The sequence below is a fragment of the Elephantulus edwardii genome, unplaced genomic scaffold (assembly GCF_000299155.1).
Source record: "Elephantulus edwardii isolate Elephantulus edwardi_28Jun2011 unplaced genomic scaffold, EleEdw1.0 scaffold00039, whole genome shotgun sequence".
In the NCBI taxonomy this organism is placed as follows: Eukaryota; Metazoa; Chordata; class Mammalia; order Macroscelidea; family Macroscelididae; genus Elephantulus; species Elephantulus edwardii.
In genome coordinates this window covers 14,954,667-14,969,741 of record NW_006399789.1, presented here as the reverse complement: position 1 = coordinate 14,969,741, position 15,075 = coordinate 14,954,667, and the positions used below count along the sequence as shown (strand labels likewise).

The 15,075-nt window shown below is 36.7% G+C and overlaps 1 protein-coding gene across 1 annotated transcript in view; it reads left to right on the top strand.

Moving 5' to 3' along the window:
- ENPP3 (ectonucleotide pyrophosphatase/phosphodiesterase 3) overlaps positions 1 to 15,075 on the top strand; it is a 98,533-nt gene that overhangs the window by 29,490 nt on the left and 53,968 nt on the right. Inside the window, exons 8-15 of the mRNA XM_006885024.1 lie at positions 1,001 to 1,120; positions 1,710 to 1,819; positions 4,278 to 4,343; positions 5,253 to 5,325; positions 7,552 to 7,660; positions 8,903 to 9,034; positions 9,397 to 9,428; positions 13,907 to 14,034. Of these exons, the coding sequence (XP_006885086.1) occupies positions 1,001 to 1,120; positions 1,710 to 1,819; positions 4,278 to 4,343; positions 5,253 to 5,325; positions 7,552 to 7,660; positions 8,903 to 9,034; positions 9,397 to 9,428; positions 13,907 to 14,034 (770 nt within the window). The remainder of the gene's footprint in view (positions 1 to 1,000; positions 1,121 to 1,709; positions 1,820 to 4,277; positions 4,344 to 5,252; positions 5,326 to 7,551; positions 7,661 to 8,902; positions 9,035 to 9,396; positions 9,429 to 13,906; positions 14,035 to 15,075) is intronic.

Below are 15,075 nucleotides of genomic sequence, written 5' to 3'. Positions count from 1 at the left end.
CATGAAACAATAACTATAACATTGTTGTTTTATGCTGTATAGTTGGAACCAACCCATAGCTGACCCTCCAACTCATAGCTGGCCTTCTGACCCATAGCTGACCCTCCCACCCAGAGCTGACCCTCTGGTGGGTTTGCAGAGGTAGTTAATCTCAAGGAGCGATATTGCCCATCCTTCTCCTGTGGAGCAGCTGGTGGCCTCACACCATATGCCTTCTGGATTGCAGTACAGCTTCTTGCCACTAGGCCACCAGAGCGCCCTAATTATAACTTTCTTAAATTTAACCCTTTCAGAATTATTTGGCCATGTAGCCAGTAGGGGCCAGTCTTTAGAGAAGGACATGATGCTTAGAAGTGTCAAGGGACAGCACAGGAGAGGAAGATCCTAGATGAGATGGGTTGACACAATAACTGGGGTAATGAGGGTAGGTGTGGTGGACAGTGTTTAGTGGAGCTCCCAGATTAAAACAGGCTTGGAAACAGGAGTGGCATCCACTTTCAAAATAGCTTGCCTCTGGAAAAACTCTATGAACTTGGAGAAACGAAGAAAGTTATACAAGTGTTCAGGTCTTTTGATCATAGGGTCGCTATGAGTCGTCTACGACTTGGCGACACTTAACAACAATAGCAACAATGATACACACATAGATATATACTTACACACACACATATACAAACATACAGACATGCATATTTACACACACATGCACACATAGAGTTCTGACACAATGACCCTAAAACCTTTCTAAAATAGTTAAACCATACAGGACATAGTATGGAATTAAAATATGTGGAATTATTATTGAACGAATATGTGCTTAGATTGAAGGACATTGGATGGATACATTTACATTGTTATATTGACAACTTTCCTAAATAAGACTTATTGGTCTTATGATATTTGAATATATATATATATATATAAAACTAATCCACCATTTTTTCTTATGTCTATTTCTGTCTCTGTTTCTCTCCCCCGCCCCCCTCTCTGTAAATTTCAGGGCTTGTATCCAGAATCTCATGGTATCATCGACAATAATATGTATGATGTAAACCTCAACAAGAATTTTTCACTTTCATCAAGTGAACAAAAGAACTCCGCTTGGTGGGGTGGACAGCCAGTAAGTAACATCCTCACTTGTGGAATCCATGTAGCCTCCACCTCCAGTATGAGGGCAAACATGTGGACGGAGCAAAGGGTTTGCCATTTCTCTCTACTCGCAAGTTTACATTGTCCATGTAGTTTCAAGGGTACATGTTGTACGTTATGTATAATTTAAATTTTGAAAAATATATGGTTATTCACTGCATTGGTCTTGTCCTAAACTTGGGCACTGTGTTAGAAAGGAACCAATCCGGAAGTTATTCAGAATACAAATTTCTCTCATTCCATTTATAATTCACGGAAAGAGGAATTAAAACTGTCAATCTTGACCAATTTTTTAAATTTACTCTTTTTTTCCAAATTTTAATCAATTGGAGGGGGGAAAAATCTTTTCTATTAACTATTTTTCTGATTTTGGAGGCTACCCCCTGCTTAATTAGTTTTCTAACTGATACATAAATACAATTTAAAGAATTCAGGCATATTTTATAAATTAGGTACACTTTGCAGATGTAAACGTTTCATTTCTGATAAGGTGGACCATATCAACCCAAACTCATTATTCTATTGATTTTCTGTCATCTTAAAACAATTTTCTCTTGCAGATCTGGCTGACAGCAGAGTATCAAGGTTTAAAGTCAGGTACCTACTTTTGGCCAGGATCAGATGTGGCTATAAACGGCTCTTTTCCTTCCAAATATGTGCTTTATAAGAAGTAAGTAAAGTACTTTCCAATATGATCTCCTCTATACAGGAGTGATTAGCAGGGCCCCCCACCCCTCAAGCCTTAATCTTGATATTAATTCTATTTTAGTAATTTAGGGTAAAGTTTCTTGAAATTATCACTGATTCCATCTATCAGTAAATGCTTTTAGCCCTGATTCAAAATATATGCAAGATATGAGAACTCTTTATTGTCCCTAACATTAAAAGCCATGCTGGGTTAAGCATCAACATCGTTTGTCTTTTTTCTATACTTGCTTCTTTTTAAGTCTCTCTGCCTCTTTTCTTGCTTACTATAATATACTGTTAATCCACCAGCCAGAAGGAGTACTTTAAGAATGAAATCCATTTATAACTCTTCTTTTTTTTTTTTTTTTAAATCAAAACCCTTGATGGTTGCCTGTTTTACTCAGAATAAATCTCTACCAGGACCTGTGCAGTATGACCAGCACCATGCTACTACCTATCAAACTGTCGTCTCCCATTGTTCCCCGACATGCTATTCCATCATAGCCTCTTCAGACCTCTTCTCTGGACCTCAGACCCACTAAGTTTCCTTCCTCTGTGGGGTCATTGCACTGGCTGTTTCCTCTGCTGAAGGTGGTCTCAACCTACATATTCACACAACCAATATCCTTGCCTCTTTTTAGGCCTTTGTTTAGAAAGTCATCTCCAAATTCTTCTGTAGGAAATTTGTCAAATACTTTTACCCCAATCACATTACAATTACAAATTCCCTATCACCTCATCCCAGTCTCTCTGTGCCCTAGCTTTTCTCTCTTTGTTTTTATATAGCAAGTATTACTTGTAATACACTCTGTAATTCTGTCATGTATTAGATCCAAGTTTGTTGCTTATCTTTCCCACTGGAACATAATCTCCAAGAAGTCAGGATTCTTTGTTTTGTTCCCTGATACACTTTGTTTTCAGTGAGCAATGTGCAACTAACAGTAGGTGCTCATTATATACACAAATGCCTAAATGAAGGAAATGGACTAAACTAAACAAATAAATTGAATAGTGCATGGCCTTTTGTTACATTGTTGTTGGGTATTGCCAAATCCACTATGACTCGTAGCTGCCCTATGAACAACAAATGGAAAGTTTGCCCTGTCTGGCTGCGTCCTGTGAGGTCAATACAAGACAGTCTCAACTGTGTTCAAGTCCACTTGAGTTGCATTATTTTAGTTGGGGTAAAATTATACTTTTTAAAAAAATGGTGCATCTATATTTATGCATAATATACAGAAATGAGAAAGCCCTTTGAATAACGCTAAATCCCTTTCAGTATTTTCACTGTATGTTGTTATTATGTACCATGGAGTCAGAACTGCTTCATAGCTGACCCTCCTGCAGGTTTTCAGAGGCAGTAAGTTGCATGCCCATCTTTCTCCTGCAAAGCAGCTGATGGATTCTGGCAACCTTTGGGGTTAGCAGTGCAGCACAAAATGACTATCTGAAAATATTGCCCTGCCATCTTGAATAAGCTTATAATGAGACGATTCTTTTTATTGTTATTTTGGTGAAAGCTTACACACTATGTTTCATGGCACCGGCACAATTGCAACTCATATGCCATCACAATCCTCTTTTCTTCCCTTCCTGTTTACTCTTTCCCTGCATCCTTCTTGCCTGTTCCAATTTGCCTCTGATTTCGGTCTCTGCCTTAAATCTGACCTTTTGATCTTAAATGGTTGATTGTTCAAAGGAATGTGCACCGCCCTGGTGTTTCTAGTAGTTCATCTTTTAGGCTTTTGTTTTATTTGGCTAAAGTTGAACCTTGGGAATGATTTCTGTTCTAGGCCTGAAAGGGCCATGGGGGGTGGTGAAGGGGGTGGAGGGTTGTTGGAAGGCGGTGGAGAGATGTACAAGTCTTAGATCAGTGAGTTGCCCTCCCCAACTTTTTTTCTCTTGGTTAATATTATGTTTTGTGTTCACGGTACATCAATTATTATAGAGATTTCCTATAAACCATCTTTTTAAAAAAATTATTTTATTAATTTTAATGAACATTTACAGAGATTTTGGATTTCCGTTCATTGATTGTTGCACTTTTCTCCCTGCCCAGCCCTCCCCCCACCTCCAGTTTGCTCCTCTCTTTGAAAAGCAAAAGAAAAATTCCTTATTTGGTGTACAGTCCCCCTGCACCCCTCCCATAGGCCCGAATACATTCCACTCTGCAAACTTAATTCTGGACATTATGCTGAGTGAAATATCCCTGTCACAAAAGGACAAATACTGCATGGTGCCACTGTTGTAGAATGGGACTGACATCAGGGTTGGGGTAAGGCTGAGAAAAACTGGATAAATTATGTATACTGCATTGAAACAGATGAGGGAGTGAATAATTTAAAAGCGATATATGATTAGGTATTGTGGTTATCACAAGACTCCCCAACTTTTTAATGTGCTCGTTTTTTAAAAAAAATGTTTTTATTATTTCTTTTAAGTAATGTTCCATATGAAGAGAGAATCTCTACGTTGTTGAAATGGCTGGATCTACCCAAAGCTGAAAGGTAACACCTATTACTAGAGAAACGGTAGATGTCACAGTGGAGTATACTCTACTGCTCTTACTTCCAGCTCACAGAGACCTCATAGGGCAGAGTAGAACTGACCCATAGGGTCCAAAGTTGAGGATGTAAATTATCTTTATGGGAAGAGATTGCTTCATCTTCCTCCTGAAGAGTTGGTGGGTTTGAACTGTCAACCTTTCCATTGGGAAAGAAATGCTTAACTCACCAAGCCACCACATATCCTATAGTGGGATATACATTAAAGAAAAGAAAATTATATCCTTATTTTAAATGACATTTTTTAGGGGAGAAAACCCAACCAAAATTGCCTAGAATTGCCATTTGATGAGCACTTTTGCTGTAGAGCTGTGTGGACACTATTAAATATCTGGGAGGGCTGGTGTTAGAGGACAGAGGCAGAGAGCACAGGAGCTGGTGGAGAGGAAGGGGAGGGCTGGATGTGGGTCTGAAAGTTGGTTGTGCAACCTGAATGTAGATACTAGAGCTTAGGGTAAGTGACAGCGTGCGGTCAGAGCATACTGACAAGGGAGCACCAGGGAAACAGTGCAAAGGAAACTAGGCTTTTAAAGAGACACCTTGGTGTGGATAGATACCAGAGGTAAGAACGAAAAGTCAGCAGAAGTCAGAAACAGGAAATATAAAGGCCTGGGGTACACCAAGAAAGCAAGCAAGAACAAGACAGATGTTCTTAAATGGAGTCATATCAGGAAGGAATGGTTTACTTCCTGTTAGGACACCTGGGTCAAAGTGGAACCACCTGAGAAAGGGAGTTCAGACAGAGAGAGAAGGCAACTGACAGCAAGTTCTAGGTCTAGAAAATCCCTCAGTCCAACCATTGGGCTTATTCTAAGTTGACGTTGTCTTTTTCCTTTTGGATTTTACCGCTAGACCCACATTTTACACCTTGTATGTGGAACAGCCTGATTCTGCAGGACACGATGGTGGACCAGTCAGTGCCAAAGTAAGACATTTTTGTGTTTGTTTTATAATTTAATATTATATAATATATAATGTGTTTGTTTCACCTTAACCTGCAAAACCCCCTACCTCATGAACCACATCTTGTTTCATTTGATATGCATTTATTTAATATTCACATATACCATTATAATTTCATATCATATCATATCATGATGCTTAAATATTACATTTGCTAATCTAGTTCAGTAGTGTGGCCCATTGAAACTAATTTCTTTTGGTAAATCCATCACCATTTATTCTCTTCATGAGTTCCTTATCATTGGAATTAATATTATTGTCTAAACCAAAGTTACTTTCCTCCTGTGTTGTTGTTGTTATGTGCTGTCGAGTAGACTATGACTCATAACGACCCTATGAACAATAGCGCTGAACCCTGCCAAACTCCCATTCTCATGGAAGTAAAAACACTGTAGTAATGATTTCTTCATTATCCAATGAATTTCTTCATTACTATAATCCATTGTGATTTAACTACAAAGCTAATATTTCTTTTTTTAAACTAATATTTCTTAAATACTATTTGTTTAAATCATTTTCTTTAGTGAAATCTATTGTAGCCCACATTTTCTTGAACAAAAGTAAAGGTGCGAAGGACCCCATTAGTATGCCATTTTTCTACCCTGTAGAAAGTAATTTCAAATATTTGTCCTCAATTGTAATACTATAAGCAAATGTGTTTATTTGGACAAACTGCTTTTGTCCTTTACCATAATGGCCTTTTTTCTCCTGTGTATTTCAACACCATTCTTGATAATATCACAGGATGACTCAGAAATTATCTAAAACGTATTCATTGTTTCTTCTTTTATATTTCAAAAGCCATTAATATTTTCATGATGTAATATATTTAAGGTCTTTCCAGTATTTGGTAGGCGAAAGAAAAAAAAAGAAAATATTGTTTTAATAATACTAGGGGACAGTAAAGATGTTTCCCTGATCCATTACCACTGTATCTTCTTTTTATTTCTTTATTGTAAAGATTTTTCACTGTGGTTGGAATGAAAGCTAGCAGAGCAGATTGGAGTTCTGGTAAACGCTTTAAGCATATTTTCTTTCATGACATGGATTAAAGTCCCCGCCTTACAGCCGTGCTTCTCCCACTGTCTCTTTGAGGTTTTGTTTCTGTTTATTCTTCTATCCTTCCCCTCCCTACTCTCTGAGGTCTATCCCTGGTCCAGTGCTGTGCTTTTGATCTTGTATGGTGGATTGTTCCAAGGACCGAGAGCCTCCCTGCCACTATTGTTCTCCTTCCAGATCTCTCTGCTGTTTGACATTGAGTTGTGTCATGTTATTATATTTCCTTAGTTACTGAACAATCCCAGTGCACTATCCTGGCAATAATGTATAGGAAAAATGAAAAGCATAGATGAGTATATAACATAAAATAAAAATAAGCTTTCATTTCACTCTTTAGAGGTGAACACTGTTATCAGTGTTTCAGCATAGTTTCTTAGAATTTTTGTGCATGTGTGTGTGTGGTTTTTTTTACAATGTCATGAGTGGTTTTGTTTGCTAGTCTCCATTTATTTTTACTATAATTATTTACACAAGAGAAAAGTTCAGAAGTAGAAGTACTAGACTACAAGATAATGCACATTTTTAACTCTCTAGTTTTACATTATCGCATGATTCTCCAAGTACTTTAGACTTCCATAGATATTCCTGTGAATCTTCCTTCTCCAGATAGAGCAAAATCCTGTGAATGTTTGCAGTGGAATAGAATCTGAGGTTAAAAATCAGTCTACCACACATCAGGCATATTTTCAGGAGGGGCCAGACCTTAAAAAAAAAGACATCATGTTTGGAAAGATGGAGGGTCAGAGAAAGAGAGAAAGACCCTCAACGAGATGTGCCCCACAGTCCCTGTAACGATGAACATACAGAAGATGATGAGGACGGCCCAGCAGAGGGCGAGGTTCACATCTGTTCTACCACTTCTGTCCTAGTCATGGCTGGCTGGAGAACACATAACAACAGCAACAATGATATTTTCATTTGTAGCAACACTGCTGCATTTTTTTTCTATCAAAACGTACAGAATTAATACCGATAAAGGTAATAGAATAGACACTGGATTTCTGTGTCATATTTTTAAAAATACCTAGTGATTTGAATGAAGGACTTGTGTATAATTTTTACTTAATTAGATAAAGCTTTGGTCAACTAAAACAATTCATGAAAAAAATGCTAACTTGTTTTTCCTTAGGTTATTCAAGCCTTGCAAGTTGTAGATCAAGCATTTGGAATGTTGATGGAAGGCCTAAAACAGCGGAACTTACATAATTGTGTCAATCTTATCCTTTTGGCTGATCACGGTATGCTTTTTGAAGCCATATGTTATAATACATTGCTATTTATCTCTCCAGATAACATACAAAAAAATAGTAGTTATGTTTTACAGTACGTTCTCCTATACTTGGAAGTTTTTGAATAAGAAAAGGGTGAGTTTTGTTGTAACTCTATAGTGATTAGAGAGCTAAAATGAAAATGTCAAGCTTAACTATCCTAACATAAAATTTGAAAAAGATGTTAGTAACACTTACCATGGATATGATTGTTGTTATTTAATGGTGTTTTTAAATACCGTAAATATTTTTTAGCTGCTGATTCATTCATACACGTTGAGTGCGATTTATTATCTTGGTTAATTTTGCCAAACCATTGTATTTTTTTTTTTAAAGTAAGATATAATCATAGTTTAGGGACCTCTGGTGGCCTAGTGGTAGGAAGCAGGGGATATCCTTCATTTTGATTTATTGTTTAGTGATTACTTCAGGGCAGTAATTTTGGAGGTTCATTTAGTCCAATGACTCCAGGAAGTCTGGATTTCATAGAAATTTGATGTTTATTCTGTATTCTCTCTCTTTTGATTTATATGAAAAATTTTAATCTAAAAAGTTATGCCTTGTTATGGATATATCAGGTATTTGTGTGTTTCTTAGACTTTGCAGAGGATTTTATGTCTTCAAAATTGTTTACTGAATCTTCATTGAACAAATGCACTTCTAGCCCAAAGCCAGCTCCTCCCTGGAGGTTCAACTCCTCCAGTAGCTCATTGGGAGAGAGCTGAGCGTGTCCTGTGTGACTTATAACCTCAGCAACCTGCTGGAATGTCAGCTATGTGTCGGCTCCAACGCGATGCCAATGGACTTGGGTTTTATGAGTTTTGAACAAATTATCTCTTTATAACTGCTGTGCTCTTGTAAATGTGACCCTTTTCTCCAGTGACAGTTTTCCAGTTCTGCTAAGTAGGTTCAAATAACAAGTTAAATTGTGAAGTTTATCAATGAAACTTGGTTTTAGTAACAAAATCTGTCCTACTTGATATGATCAGAGATTATTCCTAATATTAATTCATACTAATAAATACTAATAGTAATTATAATTTATATGATTACATAATTTATATATTTAGGATTATTTCTATTTGTATATATTATATGTAATTTATAATTATAATGCATTAATAAATTACTAAGAAATACTAATTCATACTATTGGAGTACTGATACTATTCAGTACTATTATGCAGTAAAAAATGGTTCTTTTTGATTTAGGAATGGAGCAGACTTATTGTGACAAGATGGAATATATGACAGATTACTTTCCTCAAATAAACTTCTTTTACATGTATGAAGGACCAGCACCTCGTATCAGGTCTCGTAATATACCACAAGACTTCTATACCTGTGAGTATGAAGACTGTCATATAAAACATATGTTAAATCCAAAAATTAATAGCAATAGCACTCTGGTTATGTGAGATTGTAAGGGCTCATCAGACCTCCTTTCTGACCTTTTGATTAGACTACAAAAAGTGAAGGAGAAGTTCTCAAGTTTAGTTATAATAAAGTCTATGATAATGTCCACTTTTATTAGGTTTGTGTGTATTCTACCCTGTTCTTAAATCCCACATAATTCTTTGCTTAAAATTATCTTTTATTTAATTTACTAGATGATAGTCATTAAGAATTAGATGCATCAAATTCACTTGAGTTATTCACATATTTATAACTATTTTGAATGTAATCAATTTTTTCTTTTGAAACAGTTAACTCTGAAGAAATTGTTAAGAACCTCAGTGTAAGTATAGTTTCCTCAATACATTTATTTAATTTAATGTGATGACTTGTAATTTGAATTTCCAAATAAAATTTATAGGATTTTGTGTTCTGTATCTCTAAGTCAGGCCATGATTTTTGCTGTCACTTGTTATGCATCAGAAAGTTGGACAATGACTAAGGAGGCTAGAAGGAGAATTGATGCCTTTGAGCTGTGGTGCTGGAGAAGAGTATTGAGGGTACCGTGGACTGCTAGGAAAACAAACAGATTCATTCTGCAAAGGGTTAAACCAGGCGGCCCCTTGGAGGGAAGGATTCTGACTCTCCATCTAACATACTTTAGACATGTTGTAAGGAGAGACTGGTCCTTGGAGAGGGACATCATGCTTGGGAGGGTTGAGGGACAGCTCAGGAGGGGAAGGCCCTCTATGAGGTGGATTGATTCAGTGATTGGCGTAATCGGGATGGGAGTGTCAGAGACAGTGCGATTGGCACAGGATAGAGCAGAGTTTACGGCTCTTGTACATAGGGTCGCTATGAGTCGCAAGCGACTCAACAGCACATAACAACAACAACAACATCTCTAAGTCAAAAGCCACTTGTAAATTTTTTAAAACCATTGATCAAAATTAGTTTAAGTGTGAATCATTATTTTCTCATTCACTGCTGTCAAGTCAGTTCTCACTCATAGAGTCCTTCTATTGATTTTCTGAGAGACTATAAATCATGAAAAGAGACTCCCCGTCTTTACCCCACGGACCTGCTGGGGAACTCTAACTGTTGGGGTAGTTCAGCCTTTGAGTTAGCAGGGCAGCTTGCTATGAACTAGTATGCCTCCAGAGCTAATTTTATTTGGGGATTATTGCCCCTGCCAAAAGTTAGCTTGGGATAGACATAGTTCTGATTTCTAATTTTGCTGAGACGGCAGATATTCCATTCAGAAAAGATATGCCATTCAGGCAAGTTCACCTTTCTTTTTTTTTTTTAATGACTAAATATGAGAAAATAATGAATCATCGACTCAGGTCTTTTTTTTAGAGATCAGAAAGATCTACTTCTACTTACTGAATATACTTTCAACTGATTTTGATTGGCTTTCACATTTTAGTTTTTAAGGAAATTACCAAGACATAATTTAGATAACTTTAAGCAGTGTCTTAATGGAATCCATTACAGCTTGAAACACTGTCGCTTCATTAAAACAGATTCTCTCTTAAGTATTAATAATTCCTTCCCCCCCACCCCTCCACCCCAACTATAACTTCTAACACCTAAAGTAATACCTTAGAGTAATCATGGTAAACAATCTTCTTCCTTCCTAGTGAAGTGTAGACACAGTATTTATTCTTGTTGAATTTGCAAATTGTAGTTTACATTTTCCGCATATACATTCTTGAAATGTTGTTATGTGCTATTGAGTTGCTTGCGTACAACAGCTCTGAACCCTGCTCTATCCTGAGCCAACCTTACTGTCTCTAACACATCTACCCTGAGTCAATCCATTTCATAGAGGGTCTTCCCCTCCTCCTCTGTCTCTCCACCCTCCCAAGCATGATGTCCCTCTCCAAGGACTGGTCCCTCCTTGCAACATGTCCAAAGTATGTCAGATGAAGCTTCAGAATCTTTGCCTCCAAGGAGCAGCTTGATTTCCCCCTCCCCAGAATGAACGTATTTTTTCTTGAAATACACATGCCAAATTCCTTTTTTTCTGATAGTCATCCTCTAAATAGCTGGCCTCTGTTGGTGGGGAAGGACAAATTTCTAATAATCCTAGTAGGTTTAAGGATTGGGAGCTTGGGGATTGATAAATTCATTCTATGACACCACAGACATAGATGGATGCAGCTGGTGGATTTGAACCAAAAGAGACAGCTTTTTGGGTCAGCAGGGCAAATATACAACCAGAGCACCAAAGAACAGTTTAACTTAACTGGGAAAGAATGTCTCCCTTGATCCTTAAGCCCTTTTAAGACCTATTTTTTATTTTTTTATTTTCTGAAATACTTTATTTAGACTTGGTGACAGTTTTTCTCTGATTGTTTGTTAAAATTTACTAGTAAAACTATCTGGTCCAGGTCTTTTGTTGTTAGTTAAGACCTATTTTTATGGGATCAAACAGACACCACCAACTTAAAAGATTAGATAGGACACTTAGAAAACAGTGAGTTTATGCTAATGGAGAAGGAATATCTGAGAATCAAAAGTGAGAATGGATTCACAACTTGGAGAATATAATTAATGTCACTGGTGCAGCAGAGACCCAAAGAAATGGTCTGTCATGTCATGCAGTGTTCCTCCATGTGTCACATGTCACTCCTTTATTTCTGGGAAAAAATTTGCATAGTGTACAGTATCCCTAGTTATACTATTCTGTGCTGTGTTTCCATTGAACAAATAGAATAAAAACATGAACTGGCAACTCTGAGATTTCACCATATACTGGGTGCATAAGAACCATCAGCATCAACTTTATTTTCAGGGAAAAGGACCAAATTTTATCTTATGTTCAGTATCTTCCTCCCAAACTGTGAAATGTAAAGATTAGTTCAATATTTCTTACTAGGATGGCAATATTCCACCTGTGTTCTCTGTGTTTACTCTGACTACACTCTGGTTCAGAAGATGTGACTAGTCATATTAACTGTGGCTGTCAGGGGCACATACTAGTTCCTCTCATCTGGGGGGAAAGTGTATACTGAGAAGTTACTATTATATACCTACCAGAAAATGAGAAAAAATATTGTCTGAAGAAGGAAGTAATGATTATTGAAAAAGTGAAAACATGGGGGATAAAGATAAGACCAGAATAGGAAGAAAACCTGACAAAAATATATGTGCAACAAAACCTTTTTATTCTTTCTTTCTATCCACTCCTTGATTGCGCATTTCCTTCTTAGACTATGTTTGATTCAGTCACGTACTTTCTATTATTATTAGTATTTATATATTGAGGTTTAGAAGAAATGAGAACAATGAGGAAGTAGATAAAAATGATTTCCTCATATTTCTACCTTTATGAGTTTTCCCCTTTGTTCTTTCAAAAAGGTCATGAGGATGAAAAAAGCACCTTTGTAAATTTTTGTAGTTTAAAGTAAATGAGAAAAATGAAGAAAGTGAATTGTTTTTCCCTAGCCTGGCCTTTATATTTCTTTTTAATCTTCTTGTACTCAACAAGATCATAGGAAGAAAATATCCCTTTGTATATTTCTCATTCTTCATTTTTATTAGGATATCAATGTGATTTGCGTTTTGACAAAACATAAAAAATTAAATTTAAAAAAATAGCTAGTTACAGCAGTCATTATGAAATAAATAGTATTTCACCCAATTTGTGTAGAATTGATGATTTTTACAAAAGAGAAATTGTATTAGGTTTCAAAATTGCTTGCCTTTATTGAAATTAGCAAATGTTGTGTTATTTAAAAGAAAAATTAATTGGGAAGAAATTCACAGTTTAAACTGACTTTTAAAAATGTTTATCCTCATCTGCTGTTACTGTCAATATTTTTAATACACAATGGAGATTCAAATTTTGTAACGCCAAATGTGTGTAATGTCACTCTAAATCTAGACTTCGTATTTAGATATTGTTGTTGTTAGGGACCTGGAGTCAGTTCCGACTCATAGCTACTCTGTGTCCTATTTTCACAAAAGTGGCCTTATGTGATATTTGTTTTTATGTGATTGGGATATTTCACTCAGCAAAATGCTTTCTTGTCTCTTCCAAGTAAGATAGTATTTTATGAAATTGCTCCTCCTTAATGCTGCATAGTATTCCATCATGTGAACGTACTATAATTCTCTCTGCTGTTCCTCTTAAGTCTTCTCCATAATCATTATTCTGTTTCTGTCATTATGGATTAGTTTGATTTCTAACATTTTATATAAAGGAGGATCATATAATATATAGAAGATATTTCTAGTGCAAAATTTTTGGAAAACAGCACGTGAGACTGAACCATCCTCACAATCAGTGTTGTACTTGTTGTAGCCACTGTGTCGAAGAAAGTGAGCTTTGTGGTGATTTAAAATATGTATACCCCCAAAAAAACCCTTGAAACATCAAATACCAAATCTTTTTTTTTTCAAATACCAAATCTTAATTTAAAATGTATTTTTAGTTTTAATCTGAAAGTTGTAGCAAGATAAATAGGGAATGCAATCAAATTGATAGTAGGTTTAACGTTCTTATTTTATTGACTGGCTTCAATCGCCTTGCTTTTCAAGACTGTTAACAAATTGACTCAGGAACCCCAGTGGTGCAGTGGTTAAAGGGTAAGCTTCTAATCTAAAGGCAATCAGTTTGAACCTACCAGCCACTCTGTGGGAGAAAGTTGTAGCAGCCAGTTTACAGATTGACTCTACGCTGTCCTGCTGGGTCACAAGGGCTCAGAAGTGACTTGGCCACACATAGCAAAATCATTATATCGTTTTAGGAGATGAGACTGTTGAATTGATTAACACATTGTATGTTTCATGAAGAAATAATTATTTTTTCAGTGCCGAAGATCTGAACAGCATTTCAAACCGTATTTGACTCCTGATTTACCAAAACGACTGCACTATGCCAACAATGTCAGAATTGACAAAGTTCATCTTCTGGTGGACCGGCAGTGGCTAGCTGTGAGGTTAGTAGATCTACTTATTTAGTGCAAGATATCTTGAACAACCACTTTTCACTATCAATTTACTTAACCTATCCTGGGCTTGACCATATATTTTTCCTGAGCATGTACATTTTCTTGGACTTTTGCGTGCTACCTAGCACTTCTCTATTTGAAATTCTTGTAATGAGATTGGTGTCCATAGCTTCCTAACCTTCACTTTCTATATGAGTGTGATGCAGAAGGCAAACACTCCTGCTGCCACTCTCAGTGGGTCCCTAACCTTGCTGTGGTCCCTCTTTGACAGTAGAAAGGATAAAGATGACTCCTGTTATCACCCAGGCTGGCAGTGAGTGGATAGCTAGATGGTTCTTAAAATCTGTAATCTTTGTGATTTTTAGAAGGGAACATTGTTATGACTTCTTATTCTATCCTAACTAATTTTTATAGTTGCTATCTTTTGTTCTAACTAAAAATAGAATTTGTTACTTGTTGAGCAGTTGAAAAAATCTAAGAATGTTTAGAAAGAGAGAAAAAAATTAGAACCACTCCATCCTGAAATAACCAATCGAGTTAATGGCATTTTATTGAATACTTGCTCTGTGGGTGATAGACCCTGTTGCGAGCATTGGGGTCATTGACAATTGCTGCCTTCATGATAAACACTTTATGCCCTCTAGTGGAGGACGTTGACAATAAGCTAGTAAACAAATAGATCCATACTGCTTTGTAGTTGAGTATTAGCATGCTCTTTAGAGAGTTCAGTGTTGACCCAGAGGCTGTTTCACTCTGGTAACCTCTACGGACCCAGCAGCAGCTCTGTGTGGGTAAGATGAGCAATCTCTTCCTGTGCAATTTACAGCCTCTGAAATTCAATAGTGACTGGGCTATGAATTGGTTCTGACTTGACAATGCTGAATTGAGTTTTCAATTTGATAAGTGAGTAAGGAGCATGGTGCAGCCAGAAGGATGGTGGTTCACGCCAACCTGCCGCTACAGTGGAGAAGAAAGAGGAATTCTGCTTCCTGTGAGTTTTACAGTCCTGGAAACATTAACTGGCTGGTC